At 34.9% G+C, this 19000-nt stretch overlaps 4 protein-coding genes across 9 annotated transcripts; 3 read left to right on the top strand and 1 right to left on the bottom strand.

The window, feature by feature from the left end:
- Positions 1-2233: 2233 nt before the first annotated feature.
- LOC140863989 (F-box protein At5g49610-like) lies at positions 2234-6664 on the bottom strand. 5 transcript variants are annotated; one of them, XM_073267841.1, is made up of 2 exons: positions 6590-6664; positions 2234-3565 (listed from the first exon to the last, which is right to left on the bottom strand). In XM_073267841.1, the coding sequence occupies exon 2, from the start codon at positions 3531-3533 to the stop codon at positions 2457-2459; it is 1077 nt and encodes a 358-aa protein (XP_073123942.1). In that variant the 5' UTR covers positions 3534-3565; positions 6590-6664; the 3' UTR covers positions 2234-2456. The 5 variants fall into 5 exon arrangements, with proteins under 5 accessions (XP_073123942.1, XP_073123946.1, XP_073123943.1 ...); XM_073267845.1 differs by having other exon boundaries at positions 2234-3533; positions 6590-6641; XM_073267842.1 differs by lacking the exon at positions 6590-6664 and adding an exon at positions 6378-6526.
- An 898-nt stretch (positions 6665-7562) lies between these two features.
- Positions 7563-9994, top strand: LOC140866004 (uncharacterized protein C6G9.01c). Of its 2 annotated transcripts, none has more exons than XM_073270861.1 (2): positions 7563-7722; positions 9329-9994. In XM_073270861.1, the coding sequence occupies exon 2, from the start codon at positions 9349-9351 to the stop codon at positions 9754-9756; it is 408 nt and encodes a 135-aa protein (XP_073126962.1). In that variant the 5' UTR covers positions 7563-7722; positions 9329-9348; the 3' UTR covers positions 9757-9994. The 2 variants fall into 2 exon arrangements, with proteins under 2 accessions (XP_073126962.1, XP_073126961.1); XM_073270860.1 differs by having other exon boundaries at positions 9349-9991.
- Positions 9995-10941: 947 nt separating this feature from the next.
- Positions 10942-13401, top strand: LOC140866717 (uncharacterized). Its single transcript, XM_073271749.1, has 3 exons — positions 10942-11448; positions 11549-11773; positions 13070-13401. Exons 1-3 carry the CDS (start codon positions 11176-11178, stop codon positions 13127-13129), a joined length of 558 nt encoding a protein of 185 aa, XP_073127850.1. The 5' UTR covers positions 10942-11175; the 3' UTR covers positions 13130-13401.
- Positions 13402-15799: 2398 nt separating this feature from the next.
- LOC140867251 (transcription repressor OFP7-like) lies at positions 15800-16963 on the top strand. Its single transcript, XM_073272327.1, has one exon. The coding sequence runs from the start codon at positions 15821-15823 to the stop codon at positions 16853-16855; it is 1035 nt and encodes a 344-aa protein (XP_073128428.1). The 5' UTR covers positions 15800-15820; the 3' UTR covers positions 16856-16963.
- Positions 16964-19000: the final 2037 nt, after the last annotated feature.

Raw genomic sequence — 19000 nt, 5'->3', positions numbered from 1 at the left:
AGCATTGAATTGCTATTGGAAGAGTTCTCGGTTATTTAAAGAAAACCAAGAATCTGTGCCTGCAATATTCCAGATTTCCTGAAATTTTAGAAGGATATTCAGATCAAGTTGGATATCAAGTATTGGTGATAATAAGTCTACCTCTGGATGGATTTTTACTCTAGGAGGAGGTGCTGTCTCATGGAGATCAAAGAAACAAACTTGTATCACTCATTCTACTATGAAATCGAAATTTGTGGCTTTGGCAGACACGGGAAAAGAAGCCGAGTGGCTAAGAGATCTATTATTTGAGATACCATGGATTTCAAATAAAATTTCTTCAATATCTATTTTATGTGATAGTCAAGCTACCTTAGCCAGAGCATATAGTGATGTTTATAATGGAAAATCTAGACATATTAGTCTAAGGCATGATTACGTAAGGAAATTAATCAAAGATGGAATTATTTCACTTACATTTGTGAAGTCAAATGCAAATTTGGCTGATCCGTTTACAAAGGCTCTTACCAGAGAGTTGGTGAGATCCTCGTGTACAAGAATGGGACTTAAACTCCTTGAATAATAATTTATTAAAGATGACAACCTTACCTAAGATTACTTAACCAGTGATACAAGGTTCAAAGGGTAACAACAAATCTTTAATAAATAGTTTAGCACTTATATTCTGAATCCCATTAACAGAAAGTGCTAAAGATGTTACTATCGGAGGGATGAGTTATTAAACTTTTAATAAAGCTCAGTACGGAGTACAAGTATATAATTGTAACATATATACTGGAAGAGCTTTACCTATATGAATTTTGAAGTGGTGCCGCTTCGACCAAGAGTTGGAGTTTCTCTTGTAGAAAATTCATCAAATAGGATGAGCGCAAGGCCATTACATGCGCTAAGCAAGTTAAATTTGTGAACTTGAAAAAATGATGAGTGTTTATGTGGAAATAGCTTACCGGTAGTATCACGAGAAATAATTGGTTCAAAGTTTTTATGCTACCTCTGATTTCGATATTACTTTGTAATTTATTTTCTAAGGTATGGTTCAAATCGAAAGATACCATGCCGTATTAATAAACATTGTTACATTTGAGAATTGAGATATTTGTTACATTTTGAACAAGTGGGGGATTGTTGAAATTTGTTCAAAATTACAAATATAAGATAGAAGAGTAACAGAAGAAAAAGGAATAGCAAAGGAAAGGGCAAAAAGAGCAGAGTTATTCCAAGTTGGTGTGTTCCGATTTTTTATTCTATCTTCAAGCCATATGTATTTTGATTGACTGCTTTGTTTTTTTGAATCCAAAAGTTGTATATTTGAAGTCAAAAGTTGCGACTGAATTAAATGGTTGCAATGGTTAGAAAACTTGTGATGAAAAGGTGTTTCAATATCTATAAATAATTGAGAACACTTTTTTATAATATACAAGAGATTAACAACAAAGCCTATCATTCTCAAAAATTCAGAATATACTTTTTTCAGGTTCTGAAGTGTTCTTTGATTTTGCTATACAAAGGATACAGAAGGCTTGGAAAATCCTACAAGCTATTTGCTTTTGAGAACCCAATAGCAATTTTATAGAGGGTGCAAATATCGCTTAAGGACAACGAATCATTTTCGTGGTTCAAGCCAATACCTAATCTAATATTGTTTTAGATCTCTGGTTTTATCTTCATTTCCTACAGCAATAAAATATTTTTTCAAACAGGGGGTTGCACATGGTGACGTGCAAAAATTGCAAGTCCCCATGTGCTTATGCTGGCAGCGTCCGCTGCCAGTATGAGCGGACTCTGCAATATTTGCAGCGAATTGCAGTAGTTTTGCATTATTTTTGTACTTGTTTTATTTTTTAAAATTAAAAATAAAAAAAACCCCATTATTTCCATTACGTTGATCTTGGGGAAGCTTTGCGTATTCGGGGGCACTTTGTTGGTTAAAAGACCTAAATTTCCAGAATATCATAGTTGATTCCAATACACGTTTGGTTGTGATACCCTCAAAAAGGTTGTTTTTTTTTTTTTTGAACGCTTCTAGTTTGAGTTTGATTTTAGATGATTGTAAATTCCTAGTTTCGGAATTATTTTAGTGTTATTTTATTTTTGTCCATAGATCATCGAACCATAATTTAGTAATGAATTTGTTTTTGTTGATATCCGTAAAAAATTGGTATTATTAGTATTCATACCTCAACCAAAATCCCATCCCCACCAAACCGAAAAACAAGACATCCAAAGCTTTACACACTCACACACTTGACGTCAAATAGAATTTAAAGACTGCGAATGTTAAATTATCATAAACAAGGTTCAGTCGAGAAAGCTCGGCTATAACAAAACAGCTGAAAATCAAGAAAACTCTACGTGACAAGATAAAGAACCTCAGAACGGAATTTACATGAAATACTTCAGACACGATTACTCCTCTGCTTCGATTTATGGGACGAAACGAGCCGGCAGCAGTTTGATTAAAGGGAGGCAAAGCTATTCACATACGGCAAACATATCGCTTCTTTACCACGACCAGATACCTTACCCATGGCTTTTAATTCTTTTATCCCTCGGTCGTAAGAAAACAGTTCTCCTCCACTTCTAATCACCACCAAATTGTTTTGAGAAAAAAATATACTCTGGTCGGAACCCCAATTGAGCGGTCCCTTATCAAGAATAACTTTTTCTCTCTCTTTCCACATCTTGTACCGGCTGGACATTTCCATGGTATTAGTGAAAGAATTGCTCAACACGTTCGTGACCAACACGTCGGAATTGATACTAACAACACAGAGATTTCCATCAGTTGTTCCCAGAATCCCGTTAATGAAATGACTGCGAAGCTGTGATCTATCTTTTGTCACATCAAAACAGAGGAGACCTCTACCTTTCCAGTAAACAACACCATTAGCATATACCCCGGATCTTGGGTCAATATGCACAGCAGCAAAACAAATTTCCCCAGAAACTTTCCACGACCCTTCTTTGGACGAATATACCTCAAACTCAGTGGCATCATCAAAGTCAGCAGAAGGAAAGGCACAAACAAGCTTGTAATCAGCCTCAAAGTTAAGAAGGGACGGTTCAAATATGAGCACAATAGCTGGCTGACGCCCATGATCAGCATTTGGCTTTGGAAGCTTCTTCCACTGCTGTGTGACAGGATTGCAAATGTAGTAGGGTTTATCCCCACCTTGACCCTGGCAACATAGCAGTCCGTTGGATGAGGACCTGATGTCAACTGGTTCTGGCAAAAATTTTAGCAACGGATCTGGCACGCCACAGGTAAGTGGGTATGCAGAAAGAAATGATGGTGGTCCTCCGGGTATCTGATAAATGCAACCTGAAACATCACGACATGAAAGCGACTGGTTGTGGGCAAAGAACGGAGTCGATATCTGAAGTTTCCAATCCCTACAAACACGCTGGAACCTTAAAAGTGATTTGGCCGGAAGAAATGGAAGAGCATTTTCTCGTATAATGCCCTTGAGATCCAAGTGCATCTTACTGTTCCTGGACCCCAAAAAATTACCAGGTCTCTTTCCACGATCCATCTCTGGAAATCAACGAGTAACTCTGCTTATTACTGCAAACAGATAGCAAATTTTCTAGTCATGCCAAAGAAAAACATAGTTTATAATCGTTTTATGACAGTAAAGAGAACAAGTCCCGAGTCCATCCTAGCAACTTATGCAACAGTTGTGTGTGTGAGGATGTATGCTGCCCTGCTCCCGAGGACCCAAGTCCAAGTTCTAAAATTCAATAAATAAACTTTAAGACTTTAAATCATGTCAAACAACTTGAAAACTCATTCAGTTTCGAACCTATCGCCGGAAGTCTTACAATTAAATGATGAGATTTTAACAAAGTTCCTCAATCCTCGATATTGAACAAAAATCTCTCGGATTCTAGAAATACAAATTAGACTAATAACATATGCTCAATCACTGACACTTAACATGAGACAACAGTGAATCCAAACGCTCTGTCAACCCAAAATTAGTTTGTTCCCTTTTACATCAGCCTGTTCAATTAGAAAAACATAATGGAATAAGATTGCCAAAAACTGCAGCTTCTACCTGGATTCTAATTTTTCAAGCCTAATTTGGTTCTTCACCTTCTACCAAAATCAATCAAAAATAAAATAGAAGGGAAGAGGGTAGAAATATTTTTTTTTTCTCTTTATATTGTGATTTAAAATTCAATGTTGTAAATGGCGGGGCGATTAGTGACCGCCTACCGCCTAGGCGATGCCCAGACGGTTAAATTTTTTTAGCCATTTTTTACAGGTAATTATATATAATCATGCAATGTAATTACGAATACTCATATTTTTTTGTTATGTAATGTGTAATTAAATAATGTTTATGCATAAAGAAACTTCATATAAAATCTAAACAAAGTGCAAATAAATATATAAATGCAAAGTAACAAAGACAATTAAGGTGGTGGCTAATGGTGGCAGCGGCAGTGGGTGGCTGGAAGCGGTTTGAGGCAGGTGGTGGCCGATGGTGGAAGACACTTGAACCCAAAGTAAATATACAAGAGAGTGAGATATATTTTTATTATATCTAGGGTTTTTATAATTGATTTGGTTGTGACTGATTTTTAAAAGATTTAAAATTCAATGTTGTTAATGGCGGGGAGATTAGTGACCGCCTACCGCCTAGGCGGTGCCCAGACGGTTAAATTTTTTTAGCAATTTTTTACAGGTAATTATATATAATCATGCAATGTAATTACGAATACTCATATTTTTTTGTTATGTAATGTGTAATTAAATAATGTTTATGCATAAAGAAACTAAATATAAAATCTAAACAAAGTGCAAATAAATATATAAATCAGTGTTCGAAAACTCGGGCTAGGCGGCCGCCTAGGCGCTAGGCGCCGGGTGCCCGCACCGAAAACACGCTAATCGGTCGGCCTAGGCGGCCTTAGCGCCTAGGCGGGGCTAGGCGGCCCTAGGCGGTCCTAGACGGGGCTAGGCGGAAATAGGGTAGGATTTTCAGATTTTTTTTTTAATTTGGGCTTTTAAATTCAAAACCCAAATTACAAAAAGAAAACTGAAATGTAATTTTTTTGTTGGGCTTAAGTTTTATAAGCCCTAAACTGATGTACGACAAGAAAATTGATTCGTTGGCTTGCCCTAGATCAAAATTCATCTTTCATTGTCTGCATGATTGAGTAACCAGAGCATCTCGCAAATTATAAGGCTGAAGAATCAAAGCGAATGAAGAAGCCCACATTTTGAGTGCCATATTTGAAGAAAAAATTGGTGTTTGCTCCTTCTTCAAATGTTGAACTCATTTTAAATTTGATATTATTGTATTGAAGTTATAATATTTCATTTATTAAGTTGAAACCGTGGAATCCGCCTAGTCCCCGCCTAGGCGCTGGTCTGGCGCCCGACTAGCGCCTAGCGAATTTTAGAACCATGATATAAATGCAAACTAACAAAGACAATTAAGGTGGTGCCTAATGGTGGCAGCGGCAGCGGCAGCGGGTGGCTGGAAGCCGTTTGAGGCAGGTGGTGGCCGATGGTGGAAGACACTTGAACCCAAAGTAAATACACAAAAGAGTGAGATATATTTTTAGGGTTTTTATAATTGATTTGGTTGTGACTGAATTTTAAAATTATTTGACTTTAATAGTTGACTCGCCCGCCTCGACCGCCTGCTCGCCCACCGGATGGCCTTGGACCGCCTTAGACAAAGACGGGGGGCGGTCGAGGCCTGCCTACCGTCTAGGCACCAACTAGGCCGCTTTTCGACCACCATTTAGAGCACTAATTTTAAATTCAATCAATTGTAGATATATACAGCTGAAAGTAACACTTCAAAAGCGCTGGTACCAAGGCGGCCGTCTCGACCACCATTTAGAACACTAATTTTAAATTCAATAAATTTCAGATATATGCAGCCGGAAGTAATATTTCAGAAGCGCCAAACAGCCTGATTGGTAAAAGTTGCCATTTCTAGTACCAAAAAAACTGAATTGACCATGACAAAAAATTGCCTCCAACCCATTGAACTTTTCCCACTTACTTCTGGTCTCTAGGTGACTAGAGAGTAAAGTCCCCCCGGGAGTTTGTTTTCAGGTGTTGTGTGTGTGTGTGTGTTCGTTTTCCAAGTTACACACACAACACCTTAAAAACAACACCGATGATCCCCGGACCAAAAAAAAATCAATTTTTATCAACTTTGGTAAATACACAGGTTTATCCCCCAATTTATGATATGAAATCGAGTCTCCCCCATAGCATATCATCTACAAAATTGAAAAGGGTTCGCATATTTCCCCCCATTGATGTGGTAACGATAAGAAAATAATTCCTGATTCCACAACATCACCGCTCATCACAAAATAATCAACTAATAGAACATAAAAAAACCTACCGCCACAATAATTCAAACAAAAAAACTACAACACTCCATACTTCTAGCCGTATGCACCCCAAAATAACAAAATCAGAAGGAAAAAAAAACCAAAAACTGCAATACGGAATCATTGAAAAAAGTAAATCGGTGTCCACACATATCATCAACGAGTGAAAGATCGAGTTAAAACAAGAAAAAAAAAAAGAAAAAAGAAATAAAACAGTGCGTACCGATTTTGATTGATTGCGGCCGAGTCTCCGGAGCCAACGTTGTCAAGCTCCAGTTTTTATAATTGCGGGGCCAAGAGTCCTCTCGTTTCAATAATAGCCCCCTAAAAAGAGACCCGATTTGTAATGGGCCCAATTTTATTTTCAAGTAATGGGCCTAATCCTTAATTAATAGAATAGCCCATCAAAATTATATTTGTTTCATGTTTTCGTTTTATGTGCACTGGCCTTTTAGCAGACGTATTACGTGTGGATATCAAATTAAAATAAGTATAATACTTTTTTCAAAAAAAAAAAAAAAAAAAAAGGCCAAACAGTTAAATATAATGATAGGATTTCTGATCTTATTCTTTTTTTTTTTTGAGAGGATTTCTTATCTTATTTTTAAAAGCATTCATTATTCAAAAAAACAAGTTCTCCAAAAATAATCCATTGCACATGAATCAGATGCTCAATGGCTCATTAAAAGCATCCATTATTGTTTTTAAGAAACATAGATCATGAGCCCATAGGAGCACGAGTTGGTAAGATTTGAGGTGCCGTGAGAAGAGATTTCTCAGTGTTGCGGGTTTGATCCTCGTGTGGAGCATATTTCCTGTTGAAATATTGTGAGTATATTCTGGGAGTTGGGCTATGTTGTTCTCTCCTTCAAGTCCTTGTCGCTTGTGCACATCCCTCAATTTAACCTCCGGTCCAATGACCTCTAACTCATGTGAAATAGATACCCTCAGAGTCAACCATTTCATCCTCAAGAAACATCCATCGTGAACTCAACACAAAAATTCTAATTTATAAAAACATACATTTCAAAATATTATTAAAAAAATTAAAATTTATTAACATTATTTTACAAGACTAATAAAATTAATGGAATCATGAAAAGTAAAATAAAAATAAAAATTAAAAGTTTTTAAAATTAATTAAAAAAGGAAAAAAAACTGCACCAAATTTGTTTTTCCATTCTCTATCGGTTGCCATCTCTATCGCCTCTTCTCCTTCTTCTACATACACAGGACACACACAGAAATTAGGGCAAGGGTAAATTGGCCGTTCCCATCTGATTGAAGCCAAAAATAGTTCAGTTCCGGAACATTATCGCGGTGATTATCGGCATTCTGTAGCACCATCCGTTCCAGGTATGATATTTGTATCCTCCACTGCCATTCCCCGTCAAGGAACAGCCGTTCCGGCGAACCAATTCATGAGTAAATCGGAGTCGATATCATAAGTTTTGATCTAAAAATTTGATCTTTCGCCCGGAAATCTTGTGTCCGACTCCGAGTTGGCCAAACATTAGCACTTCTTAAATTTTTACATGCCTTGTATCTCCATTCTCCCCGAGTTGTAGTGAGTTTTGGTTTAGTTTTTCCACGATTAAGAGCCATAATTAACTGATTGTTAAACTAGTATTAAGTTTAACTATTTCTAAAAAAAATTAATTCTGGGATGTATAAGCTAGTTTTAGATAATTTTTAGTTCAGTTAAGATCTTTACATTATTTAAGCAAAATAAATTATAGATTTTCTATGCAAGTCGGAAATTCGGGAAATTGAAGTGGTACCTGATATGTTTGTAGAAGATTTAAGAAAATATGTGATCGTGGAACGAAGTCTAGATCTAGTTATTATTTTTTATAGGTTTTTGGGAGCATCCTGAATTATTTGGAATTTTTTTAGTCAAATTTTAAGCAAATGACACAGGAAATGAGACTTATTATACAAGTACCTAGTTGTGAAGTGAAATGACTGTGTCAGTGTCTAGTTATACATTTTTTGTGATTTTTATGTGTGTTATTTTATGTGATGTTTATTTGGTTGTTGTATGGATATATATTATGGCATTCAGACATAAAATTTCAATTTTTATCGATTGTGCGCCATACTACTTGAATCCTGCATGTGTGGTGACCAACATAGATTATGATATTATTATGTGTAGGGTGTTTGGGTTGGGTCCGTGGCATTGCTTAGGAATATAGATTGGGTCTTTGCATTCCGTGATGGTTTGTTTATTAAGGATTACATCATCCCCGAGCATTGGTCTATCTGTTGTCTAGAATCTTTTGTGTGGCATAGCTTCTGAAGTCTCTGGACATTTCCTCTAGTATGCCATCCAGTTTTGAGCTTCAAATCGTCAATATGAGTTTATGAGTGACCACTTAAACCTAATTTGCATCTAAATATGAGTTTGTGTATGATGCATGAGATTCATGTTAGAATATATGTGTTCATGTTTAAGACATACAGTTGGGCATGTGTTTACATGTTTGCTTAATTTGAGACTGTGATACTGGTAGTCGTTCGAGTAGTTGGAAACATACTGAGCTTTTCTTGCTCATTTTTCGAAAGACGAGCAATGACACACGTATAACAGAGGTCACTGACGTGGTAGGCAACGAGGATGTTAACGATACCGAGTATGATTAGTTTATGGGTTTTTGTGCACATGATTTAGGCCCTTGATCAGAGTTTATGGAAAGAAGAAATTATAATATTTTGTTTATTCGTTCGGTTTTATTTTTCCTTATGCCTACACACATAAATAGGCGATATATGCATCCATAGGCAGCAGAGATTCTATTTTCCCTAGTTGAATCTAGTCGACCGTATTATCTTTTTTATTGACCCATGCTTTATGCCTTTACGTAACTCCTGTTCTTGTTCCCCCTCCTGACTTCTACTTTGTTAATCATGAAACAACAATTTTTAACCCAAATGGGCAAGTTTTACTTGTTTCTGACAGAATTTCTCTATGACATTAAGATGATTAAAGAGAGTTCATCAAAGAAGAAGATTAAACCAGCATGTGGTGGTCCTGTTGTAGGAAAAGAGAAAACATCCTCGAAGCCAAAGAGAATGGGCAGCGAGATTGATGAAATATTTGCTAGAACAAAGAGAAAGAGGCTTGAAAAAGATGTGATGGCAGACAAAGGGAAGCCTGCGAAAGCTTCAGCTTCGGCTTCAAGTGCTAAATCACATGATAAATTGAAGACAAGAAAGAACATCAGGACCAAAGATGTTGGAGAAAATCCATTTGCAGACTCTACTTTTCATCCTAGGAAAAAAACCGCCGACGGACTAGCTGTTTATACAGAAGAAGAGCTGGGCTTTGGGAAGCCAGATGCTGGAGGTAGTCGTATGTGCCCGTTTGACTGCGACTGTTGTTTTTGATAAAATTCGTTTGATAGCATTTTAATGATTATGGTCTTCTGACGGATTAGTTTCTTGTTTATTTAATGTGATAGGAATCCAGTGATATTTGCACATTCTGTAAGTTACTTTCTGTAACATAACAAGGTTGCATGATTTCATTAGTCGAAATCACCTCTATGTTCAGCTTGGGCATGATCTTATGGTTTTTTCGTGTGGTTGTGTCTTATGTACATGCTCTTGAACCTCCAATTTCAAGTTATGTTGATACATCGATGGAGGCTGCAAAGGAAGAGGGCTTTTATGCATCTGCTGTGTTGTTTCTAAATTTTAACCGTTATTTTAAAACATAATTGATAACTATTCTATAAATTTTTTTTTATAAATATAATTAAGAATATGTATGTACAATTATTTTATAATAACTTTTAATTGTAAATATTTCCTCGTTTTTTCTTGTCGGCGGTTCATTACAATTTTGATAAGTGTTTTTTATTTTAAAATTTTCCAAAACATATTTCAATTATTTTTTTAAAAAATATATTTGAAGGACATTTTTTTTAAAAAAATCATAAAATTTTGACAAAAATCTTACTTAAATACATATTTTATAGTTATTTTCAAGTGATATAGACGTGTGACCTGTATGCTATTATCAAATTTATTAAGATTTATGTCATAATTAATTTTTTTTTTTTGCATTTGAGTATTTGACAAGATATACAATTATAGCGACTATACCATTTGGTCGAGACGAGTAAGCGTGTGTTGTTTCAAACTTTCAAATGAATATATTCACGCTCGTTCATGTAATTTGGCCTAATTGTGATTTATTTCCTCTAATTTTTCAAATATTAATTTTTAGCTCGGTAATTTTTTCTTTTACAAAATTTTAATTATTTTTTCATTAAAATATTGTCGTGTGACGTCAATCATTCCCTTGATGTAAAATACATATACTAGTTTTGCAAAATTCAGTGCATAAATTTAATCTACATTAGCACGCCAAATATTATTTGTAAAATCATGATTTAAATGCATGATTTTATCTTTTTAAAAAAAAAAAAAAGAAAACCATGAAATAATTTTCAAACAATTTTTTATTTTATATATAAGAAAAAAAGGTTTGGTGAGTGGTGACCTCTTTTTGGGGCCCCGGTTGCAAGAATAATGTCTGAATCGGGTAACTTCAAGTGGCCCAAAATTCCAACCAAAAACATCCATTTTCTTCATGGCGTTTGGCCCACTGCATTACATAATCCATTCATCTTCCAGAATCCGAAATCCTCTGCCAGATCGATCGACCAATACTTCCAATTCCAGAAATCAATCAATCGCAGCAAAATCCAATGATCGTCGCATGAATCTCCATTTTCTGCATCCGTAATCTCAGTCGTGGGCCCCACTTTTTTTTTTCTTGGATTTGATCGGGAAGAAGATATGAGGGATGATGACGCGTTGCCAATTTCAACGCCCACATCTTCATCGAATGTATCGTCATCGTCCTCGGGGATTACGAAGCAGGACCATCCGCTGAATTCCGGCGGTGTTTTCGGCCGCGGACGGTACAAGTTTTGGGCGCTCGCAGTAATTATATTGCTCGCATTATGGTCAATGGTCACCGGGACCGTATCTCTCCGGTGGTCCGCCGGGAATCTCAATCATGTCGCCGACGACTACCATTTCCCTTCCTCTGATGATCTCGACGTCCTTGTATTGTTGATTTTCCTGCTTTATTATATGTTTGTAGATGCTTTAGTTGCGATTGAGGTTTTAAATTAAGTGTGGTTTTTGATTTGTTCCTGTATGTTAGGATTTGGAGGAGAGGGAGAAAATGGTGAAGCGCATGTGGGATGAGTACACCAACAGTCAACGGATCAGATTGGCGGGATTTTGGCAGGAGGCCTTTGTGGCCGCTTACGAGGATTTGACTAGCGAGGTGCCTGAAGTTCGAGAAGCTGCCTTGTTGGAGATCGCTAGGATGTCCGCGCTCTACATCAAGCTTGAGCCTCCTCCTCTAGAATCTTCTGTATCTTTGGTAAGTTAATCTTTTTAGCTTGGTTGTAATTTTCTTCGGGTGGTTTTTGGAATGGCTGATTTAAACTATGGCTAGCTAGCTTCAAGTCAAATGTCGTAGTGTTTGCAGGATGCAGGGTTTTCATTTGTTGAACTTGATTGTGGAGTGTGAGTTAAATTTTTCCCATATCTAAACCATGGGTTTGTCTATGAGTCGTTGACTGCATGTTGTGAAGAAAACCTTATGAGTCGATGAGTGTTTTTATTAAGGAAATTTATTGCCTATCGTGTGACTAAGAACAGACCGAGGGGTGATGAGTAAGTTCCAATCCAAATATTGATTAACATCCAGAGGTCACCTAGTCTCCAATTTTCTTTAACTGGTTATAGATGTGTTGAGGCTGGTACGGCTCAAACTTGGGAACACAAGCTCCACATCGTTGTTTTATATCCATCCTTGTGTCCACTGAGAGTTAACATAGTGTTAATTTGATTGTATTCTCCAAGTAGTAAATTTTAAGTTATACTCTGTCGGTGTGACAAATGACTTAGCACCAACCAGAAAATTTAGGCCGGCATAATGATATTACCTTCTGCCAGTCTCAATTGTCCAAAATCCGGCCACATGGCTAGATTGACAATACACTTGTACCGTCGATGATAGCAGAACCCTTCTAACTGCATCAACAGAGCTGCACCTAAGACCCCGATTCAGAAACATGGTAGGTAATATGGTGTATTTCCTTTGGTTCAGGCTAATGACTACTTTGGACTTAATCGTTTCTATACCCAAAAGATACTTCTTACTCTGTAATAGAAGCCTGTTATTTCCACTACTGTATCTTCTACAAAGACACAGTCAAAAAGTACCGCAGTTAGAGAATCCTGCTACTTGACATACAATGAATGATAATGACCTGGCAACTTACCTTCATCTCTTTAATGGCATTGAAAACTACAAATCCACCACACTGCTACCACTGGGAGCCACCAGACCACAATATTTTCTAGCGATCATTAAGAAACAACCTTTCTTTCATAATGCTTGATGGTCAGACTTCAGGGCACTAATCACATAAGTGTATGCTAACTATTTTAGCAGTTGCTTTACCATGACGTGGAGCTTCTTCTATATCTAGTCGAAAAATTATCCTATAAAAAATAATTTCATTACTTAAGCAGTTTACAATACCTATGAAACGAACAGGTGGTAAAATGAGATTAAAAAAAGTTCGTTGGATACGCCGCTTCAATATTCATTACACATAATTTTATGTCCATACTCCTTACATAGACCATTTTATCTGTACATTTTCAGAATCTGCGAAATTTGAATCGAAAGGAAGCTGAGCACACATCTGCAGGACGTAAATCATGACTCGGAAAACATGGACCATCAGAGCCTGATAGTTGTTTCTTTGCATATACGAATTACAATCAGCCTTGTTCAACACGGTCTGTTGCATGCCTAACGTGAGGAAATATGATTCATAGTTCTCATGATTTTTTAACACGAGTTTTTCTATTAGTTAGGCTTCGTTTTGTGTTTTTTCTTTGATCATTATGTGATCACCATGTTACTATATGGTTGAAGAGTAAACAACCCATCATTCTTTTGATTCGTGAAAAAGGTTTGTCACCATTTCTTTCGCCCCGGAGATCTAGTATCATATAATTTTTTTGTTCTGCTCGTCGCATACAGTTGAGTTTGGCCTACTGAATGAATGTAATTTATAGATAAATGTCTTCCCGAATTGTCTTTTTTGAGGAATGAATGGGGAAATTTGAAATGGGAAATACCTCCCATTCCCAAAAATGGTTGATTGTAGAAGGAAATTAGAGATCATGGGCATGGTGTGTGTGTGTGTGTGTGTGTGGGTGGGGAGTGGTTTTTAATATATAACTATTAAGATTGTATTGATGAACTGATTTTAATGAATTTTTGAAAATCTTGCTGTGGCCCCATTGTTAGATACAAATTATACAATTGCATTTATAGATTATTCATGTGTTTCCTGGGATGCCATCTTACATACTTTTGAGTTGCATTTTTCTTTTTCATATATATCTTTTCGCCATCTTTTGAGCATGTTTAAAGTTTTGATTCCCTCATAAAGTCTGCCTTATTAGTTCTTGACATGTATAATAATTCGTGTTTTATCCGTTTTTTATTTCATTTTTATTTGATAGTAAATCGGCCTAGAAAATTCGATTATGATTTGAATTGCTTATTCATTAAACGTGAAAATATCTTTTAATTTTGTTATTTAAATAATTTTATTTTTGAATATATCTTTGAATCTGAATGCTGTAAGTTTATATATATTCTATAAACACGGGTAATTTTTTTTTTATTAATAAGAAAATTTACGATTGAATATATATTATTGTTAGTGTTTTTTGTTTTTGGAAATTTTCCATACATTCTGTATGAATCAATAGCTCAATACATTGTTACGATAGGCGGGAGATAATGCCTTTAATAGATTCTTTAGGTAGTATTTGATTCATTTGGTTTATCCATGTTTATTTTTGCGAAAATACGTTTTAAGATGACATTGAAAAAATAGTACACGAATGTATGTTCGATTAATACTCTTATTTGTAAGGGGATTATTTTCTTTTACTATAAATAACTTAAATAAAATTAATTATTTTTTAAAAAATTGATAATATCTAGTTTTATTTTTAAACTCGAAAAATGCTTCCAAGAGAAGCAAACCAACCAAAATTTTATTCTGAGACGGCAATTTAAAATTGTTGTCACAGCCCCAAATGTTTCCTCCAAATGTAGTCCCAAGTCGTGCCCACCAACCTGTAAATTGTAGTGATTCTGTTCATGCTCAGCTGTTGCCTACAGGTCCAACACATTCCATAATTCTAATTTTGATAAAATTTTCAATTTTCGTCCCGTAAATATATACATATTTTTTCGTTTTTTTGTTTTGATGACTTTGGTTTTCTATGTTATTTATATAAATAAACACTTGAAAATATGTGTATCCAAGAAATTTGTTAACAGTAGATTTTTTACCTACAAATTTAATAACACGATTTATTTTTTCTTATATATATACGTGTTCAAATTACGTTCAGTTGTACTATCTATTGCCTATTTGAAGTGGACGAAAGTTAAGAAGCCTCAAACCCATTGCAAAATAATAATAATAATAATAATAATAATAATAATAATAATAATAATAATAATAATAATAATAATAATAATAATAATAATAATAATAATAATAATAATAATAATAATAATAATAATTCATTTACAACAAGCAAAGTCAAAACATGACAAAAGAAATAAAGAATCAACCACGCAATTGTAGAAAATCAGTGATATAAAGAAGACTAATCCTCATACCACTGTAAAAATTCTTTTATTATTTACTTTCCGAGCTTTATTTTTCTACTATTTATTTATTTATTTGTTTATTTTATTTTTTTAGAGTGTACTCGTCTGAAAGGTCTTTCAAATTTGTTTTGCATCCGCTGAAATGTTCCCCTTCTCTATCATTTGTCGAACAAACTATATCGTGGTTCTATAATAGCACATCATGTGTGCCCCATTTACGTGATCTCACCATCATATACTAACGTTTTTTAAAAGAATTCATTCTACATTGCGTACATAACATATTTAGATATTATATAGACATAAAATAAATGAGATTATCATGTTATCATCAATATACATATAAAAACGAGACGAAGAAACCATAAATTATCAATTAAGTCTATATATTTGTATGGTAAGACACACTGATTCGACGATCCTAATCAATTTTGTGATAAATTTGAGTAACCTTTTAGTTTGAAGAATAGAAACATTCACATTTCGACTTATTTATTTTATACGACGAGATAAACCGAACTACCAACCTAACACTTTTTAACAACTATAATTATTAGAGTCCAAAATTGTGCTATGAAATGTACATGGAAAATTAAAAGAAAAGGTGAAAAAAGCCAAGAAAGTATTTCCCAGTTGCAGGTGGCTATGGGTCTATATAAATAAACGCATGTCACCTTTCCTTCTCCATTTACAGTTTTACACATAACAATGGCGAAACGATTCAAGCTTAGGATTTGCAGAGCAATCGCCACCACTTTGCAATCCTGCCGTTCAAAACACCCTTCCGATCTCCCGCAAGATCCTGTCCCTTCATTCTCCCGGCTCTCCCAGGTCAACGCCAAGCACCCAGACCGCCGCCACAGCCCCTCCGGCGGTGGTTCGTCTGAAAATGCCAAAGCTTTGGACAGAGATATCACGGTGGCGAGTTTTGCGGAGCGATTCAAGTGGGAGAAGGAGGAGAAATGGCACGTGGTCGCTAACGTCTGCCAAGAATCCACACCTCGCCGGAAAATGTACAACTCCTCCGCCTCCTGCGGCGACGACTCCGAAGACGACGACCTCACGTTCGCGAATCCTCCTCCGCCGCGGCCACCCGCGGCGGAGAAGAAGAAAAGACGCGCGAAGAGGAGCAAGAGGAACGTCCCCAGCAGGCTCCGCGAGAGCACCTCTTCAGGTGACAGTGGGTGGTTCAGCTGCGAATGCGGCGGCGGACATGAGGAGACTGAAACTCTTTTCTCCTCCTCCTTGACTCTCTCCACCGACTCTTCCTCGGAATTCAACCATCATGCCCCGTTGAATCCCATCGGAAAGACTCAAAACTCGAGCACAGCTCCGCTACAATACAAAAGAAAACTCCCCAAACCCGCGAAACGTCGGGTTCTAAACCCGGCGCCAGACGATGAGATTCCGGCGAGGCTTTCGATGTTCATGAAGCTGACGCCGTGCATCGTCGACGGGAAGATCAAGGAAAGCTTCGCGATCGTGAAGAGGTCGGAGAATCCATACGAGGATTTCAAGAATTCGATGATAGACATGATTGTGGAAAAGCAGATGTTCGAGCACAAAGATTTGGAGCAGCTGTTGCAGTGCTTCCTGTCGCTGAATTCCCGGCATTACCATGGAATCATCATTCAAGCTTTTTATGAAATCTGGGACGCCATTTTCCCCGCGGATGCTTCGAAAGTTTCCGCCGCCGGCCGGAGAGTCTCCGGCGATTTTAATTCCAGATTCGGGTCCCTTTAATTAACCACTAGAAGATTAGTTTTTAGATGTTCCATCATATTTTTCTTTTCTCCATCATGTATTTATCTTGTTTCAGTTTTATGACTAAATTTTTAATAATAGTGTGTATCAAATGGGACTTAATCCACCCAATTCATTAAAAAAAATTACTTTTTACTCAAAGTAAATATTAAATTCTCACAAAAAATTTGCACAAATTTTCTTGTTATTCACTATATTGACTCATCCTGCCTAAAAGCTAAATAGGCTGTAAGCTGATCAGTGACATTATACTCTGAAAAATTAGAGGTACTAGAATACGAGTCTTCCTCACACCAACTATATTAATTAATTCCTTTGAAAGAAATGTATGGTTTAATTAATATTATATTTTCAACCATTATATATTGAATAGTTACGATTATTTTGAATTTTGAGACAGTTATTGACTAACAATATAAAAATAATTATCATTTTTTGTATTATTAATTTTTTTAATAAAAGTATATCTTCGTTCAAACAAATACAATATGTGACCACATATAAACCATATGCGATGCTTGCTAGCAAATGATTCGTAGACAACATTGAAGTGAGAGATAAATAATTTGTAATGGATCATGTGAAATTAATTTGTTATTTTTTGTCATAATTTATTGTGTTATATGTATATGTGGAAATTAAAATGAATCAGCTTTCTTGCCCGTACATTTCAAAATATCAGTTTTTGTTATTATATTTTATTTAAAAGTATCAATAGTATAGATATATTTGTTATATACATATTTATGCATAATATACAATGCCTCAATCGTCAAAGCGACTTGCATACTCGAGATGCCTATGAAGTTTCACTTCATTAGCTATTATTCATATTTGTGCAATATCACATCGGATTTTGATTTGATTTGATTTTTCATTCATCGACACATTGTCATGCCTCATGTTGCTCAAATTAACAAAACAATTGTGTTACATTATTAAAAATGATGTTTGGTAGGAAAAAATACACAATTTCCGTCATTTTCATAACGCATTTTACAACACTTTACAACTTTAATAATCTATATCGTTGATTTCAGTTGTACTGAAAAATATTGATATGACATTATATGAATTGAGTGTTATGCTGGCATACTCAAGGTCACACTACATTGGTGCAAATTTGAAAAATGAAAAAAAAAATGATGATTAAGTTTGAAATTTAATAACATACAGAACATTATGATATATATATATATATGTGGTCGTTTTGTGTATATATATTTGCTTGATCATTCAATTTGGAAAATTTTATGTTATGTTTTTCTTTCTCAAACATCGTTGAATAATGTGACATCAATGTTGTTATTTTGCAATATTACAAGAAGTTCAAAAGTATGCTAAGGGAGTATTTGATAGAGCTTTTACAAAGTGCTTCTTAGCTTCTAACTGCATAGAAGTGTTTTTGAGTGTTTGTTAATGTTAAATTTTGTTTTAACTTCTACAACTTTTACCCAAAAACAAGAAGCTAAAATTTGATACCTTTTTTAGCTTCTGCTTTTTTGTTTAATGTATAAAATTACAATTTGATATACATGTCCTTAATAAACTTATCATATTACATATGCTTTTATTATTTTTTAAAAATATTTTTTAAATTTTACATTATTATTACAAGTATTTTTTTTAATTTTTTTTTAATTTTACATTATTATTACAAGCATTTTTTAAAAAATATCTTTTAAAATGTTACTTATTATTACAAGCATTTATTTAAATAAATATATATATTGCATTTTCATACATTTTTGTACATATCTTGTTATTTATACAAATTTTTTCATTTTTTATATTTTTATTAATCTTATATATTTTTTTAAGTATTCATCTTATAAAAAATAATATATTTTTGATTCAAAATTTATAATGTAAAATAATATATAAACTCATTTTTTATAGTGTGAGTATCAAAAATTAAATAATCAAATAAGGGTATGGTTGTCATTTAGTTAAAAAATTAAGCTTGGAAGCAATTCGCAAACACTAAACTTTAGCTTGTATTAGCTTTCAACTTCTATTTCCAAACACTCCCTACTTTAGCTTCTCATCAATTTCAAAATAATTTCTACTAGAATCACTTTTAAGTAAGTAAAAACTATCCATAACACCCCTAAATAAAATGAA

The sequence above is a fragment of the Henckelia pumila genome, chromosome 4 (genome assembly GCF_033568475.1).
Source record: "Henckelia pumila isolate YLH828 chromosome 4, ASM3356847v2, whole genome shotgun sequence".
NCBI lineage: Eukaryota > Viridiplantae > Streptophyta > Magnoliopsida > Lamiales > Gesneriaceae > Henckelia > Henckelia pumila.
This window is presented reverse-complemented; position numbering and strand designations above follow the sequence as displayed.

What these genes read in the sequence shown, in the direction of transcription:
- LOC140863989 (XM_073267841.1), bottom strand. Translation starts at nt 3,533, where the DNA reads ATGGATCGTGGAAAGAGACCTGGTAATTTTTTGGGGTCCAGGAACAGT.
- LOC140866004 (XM_073270861.1), top strand. Translation starts at nt 9,349, where the DNA reads ATGATTAAAGAGAGTTCATCAAAGAAGAAGATTAAACCAGCATGTGGT.
- LOC140866717 (XM_073271749.1), top strand. Translation starts at nt 11,176, where the DNA reads ATGAGGGATGATGACGCGTTGCCAATTTCAACGCCCACATCTTCATCG. An exon ending in CTGATGATCTCGACGTCCTT is followed by an intron (nt 11,449 to 11,548) that starts GTATTGTTGATT and finishes CCTGTATGTTAG; the next exon opens with GATTTGGAGGAGAGGGAGAA. An exon ending in TAGAATCTTCTGTATCTTTG is followed by an intron (nt 11,774 to 13,069) that starts GTAAGTTAATCT and finishes GTACATTTTCAG; the next exon opens with AATCTGCGAAATTTGAATCG.
- LOC140867251 (XM_073272327.1), top strand. Translation starts at nt 15,821, where the DNA reads ATGGCGAAACGATTCAAGCTTAGGATTTGCAGAGCAATCGCCACCACT.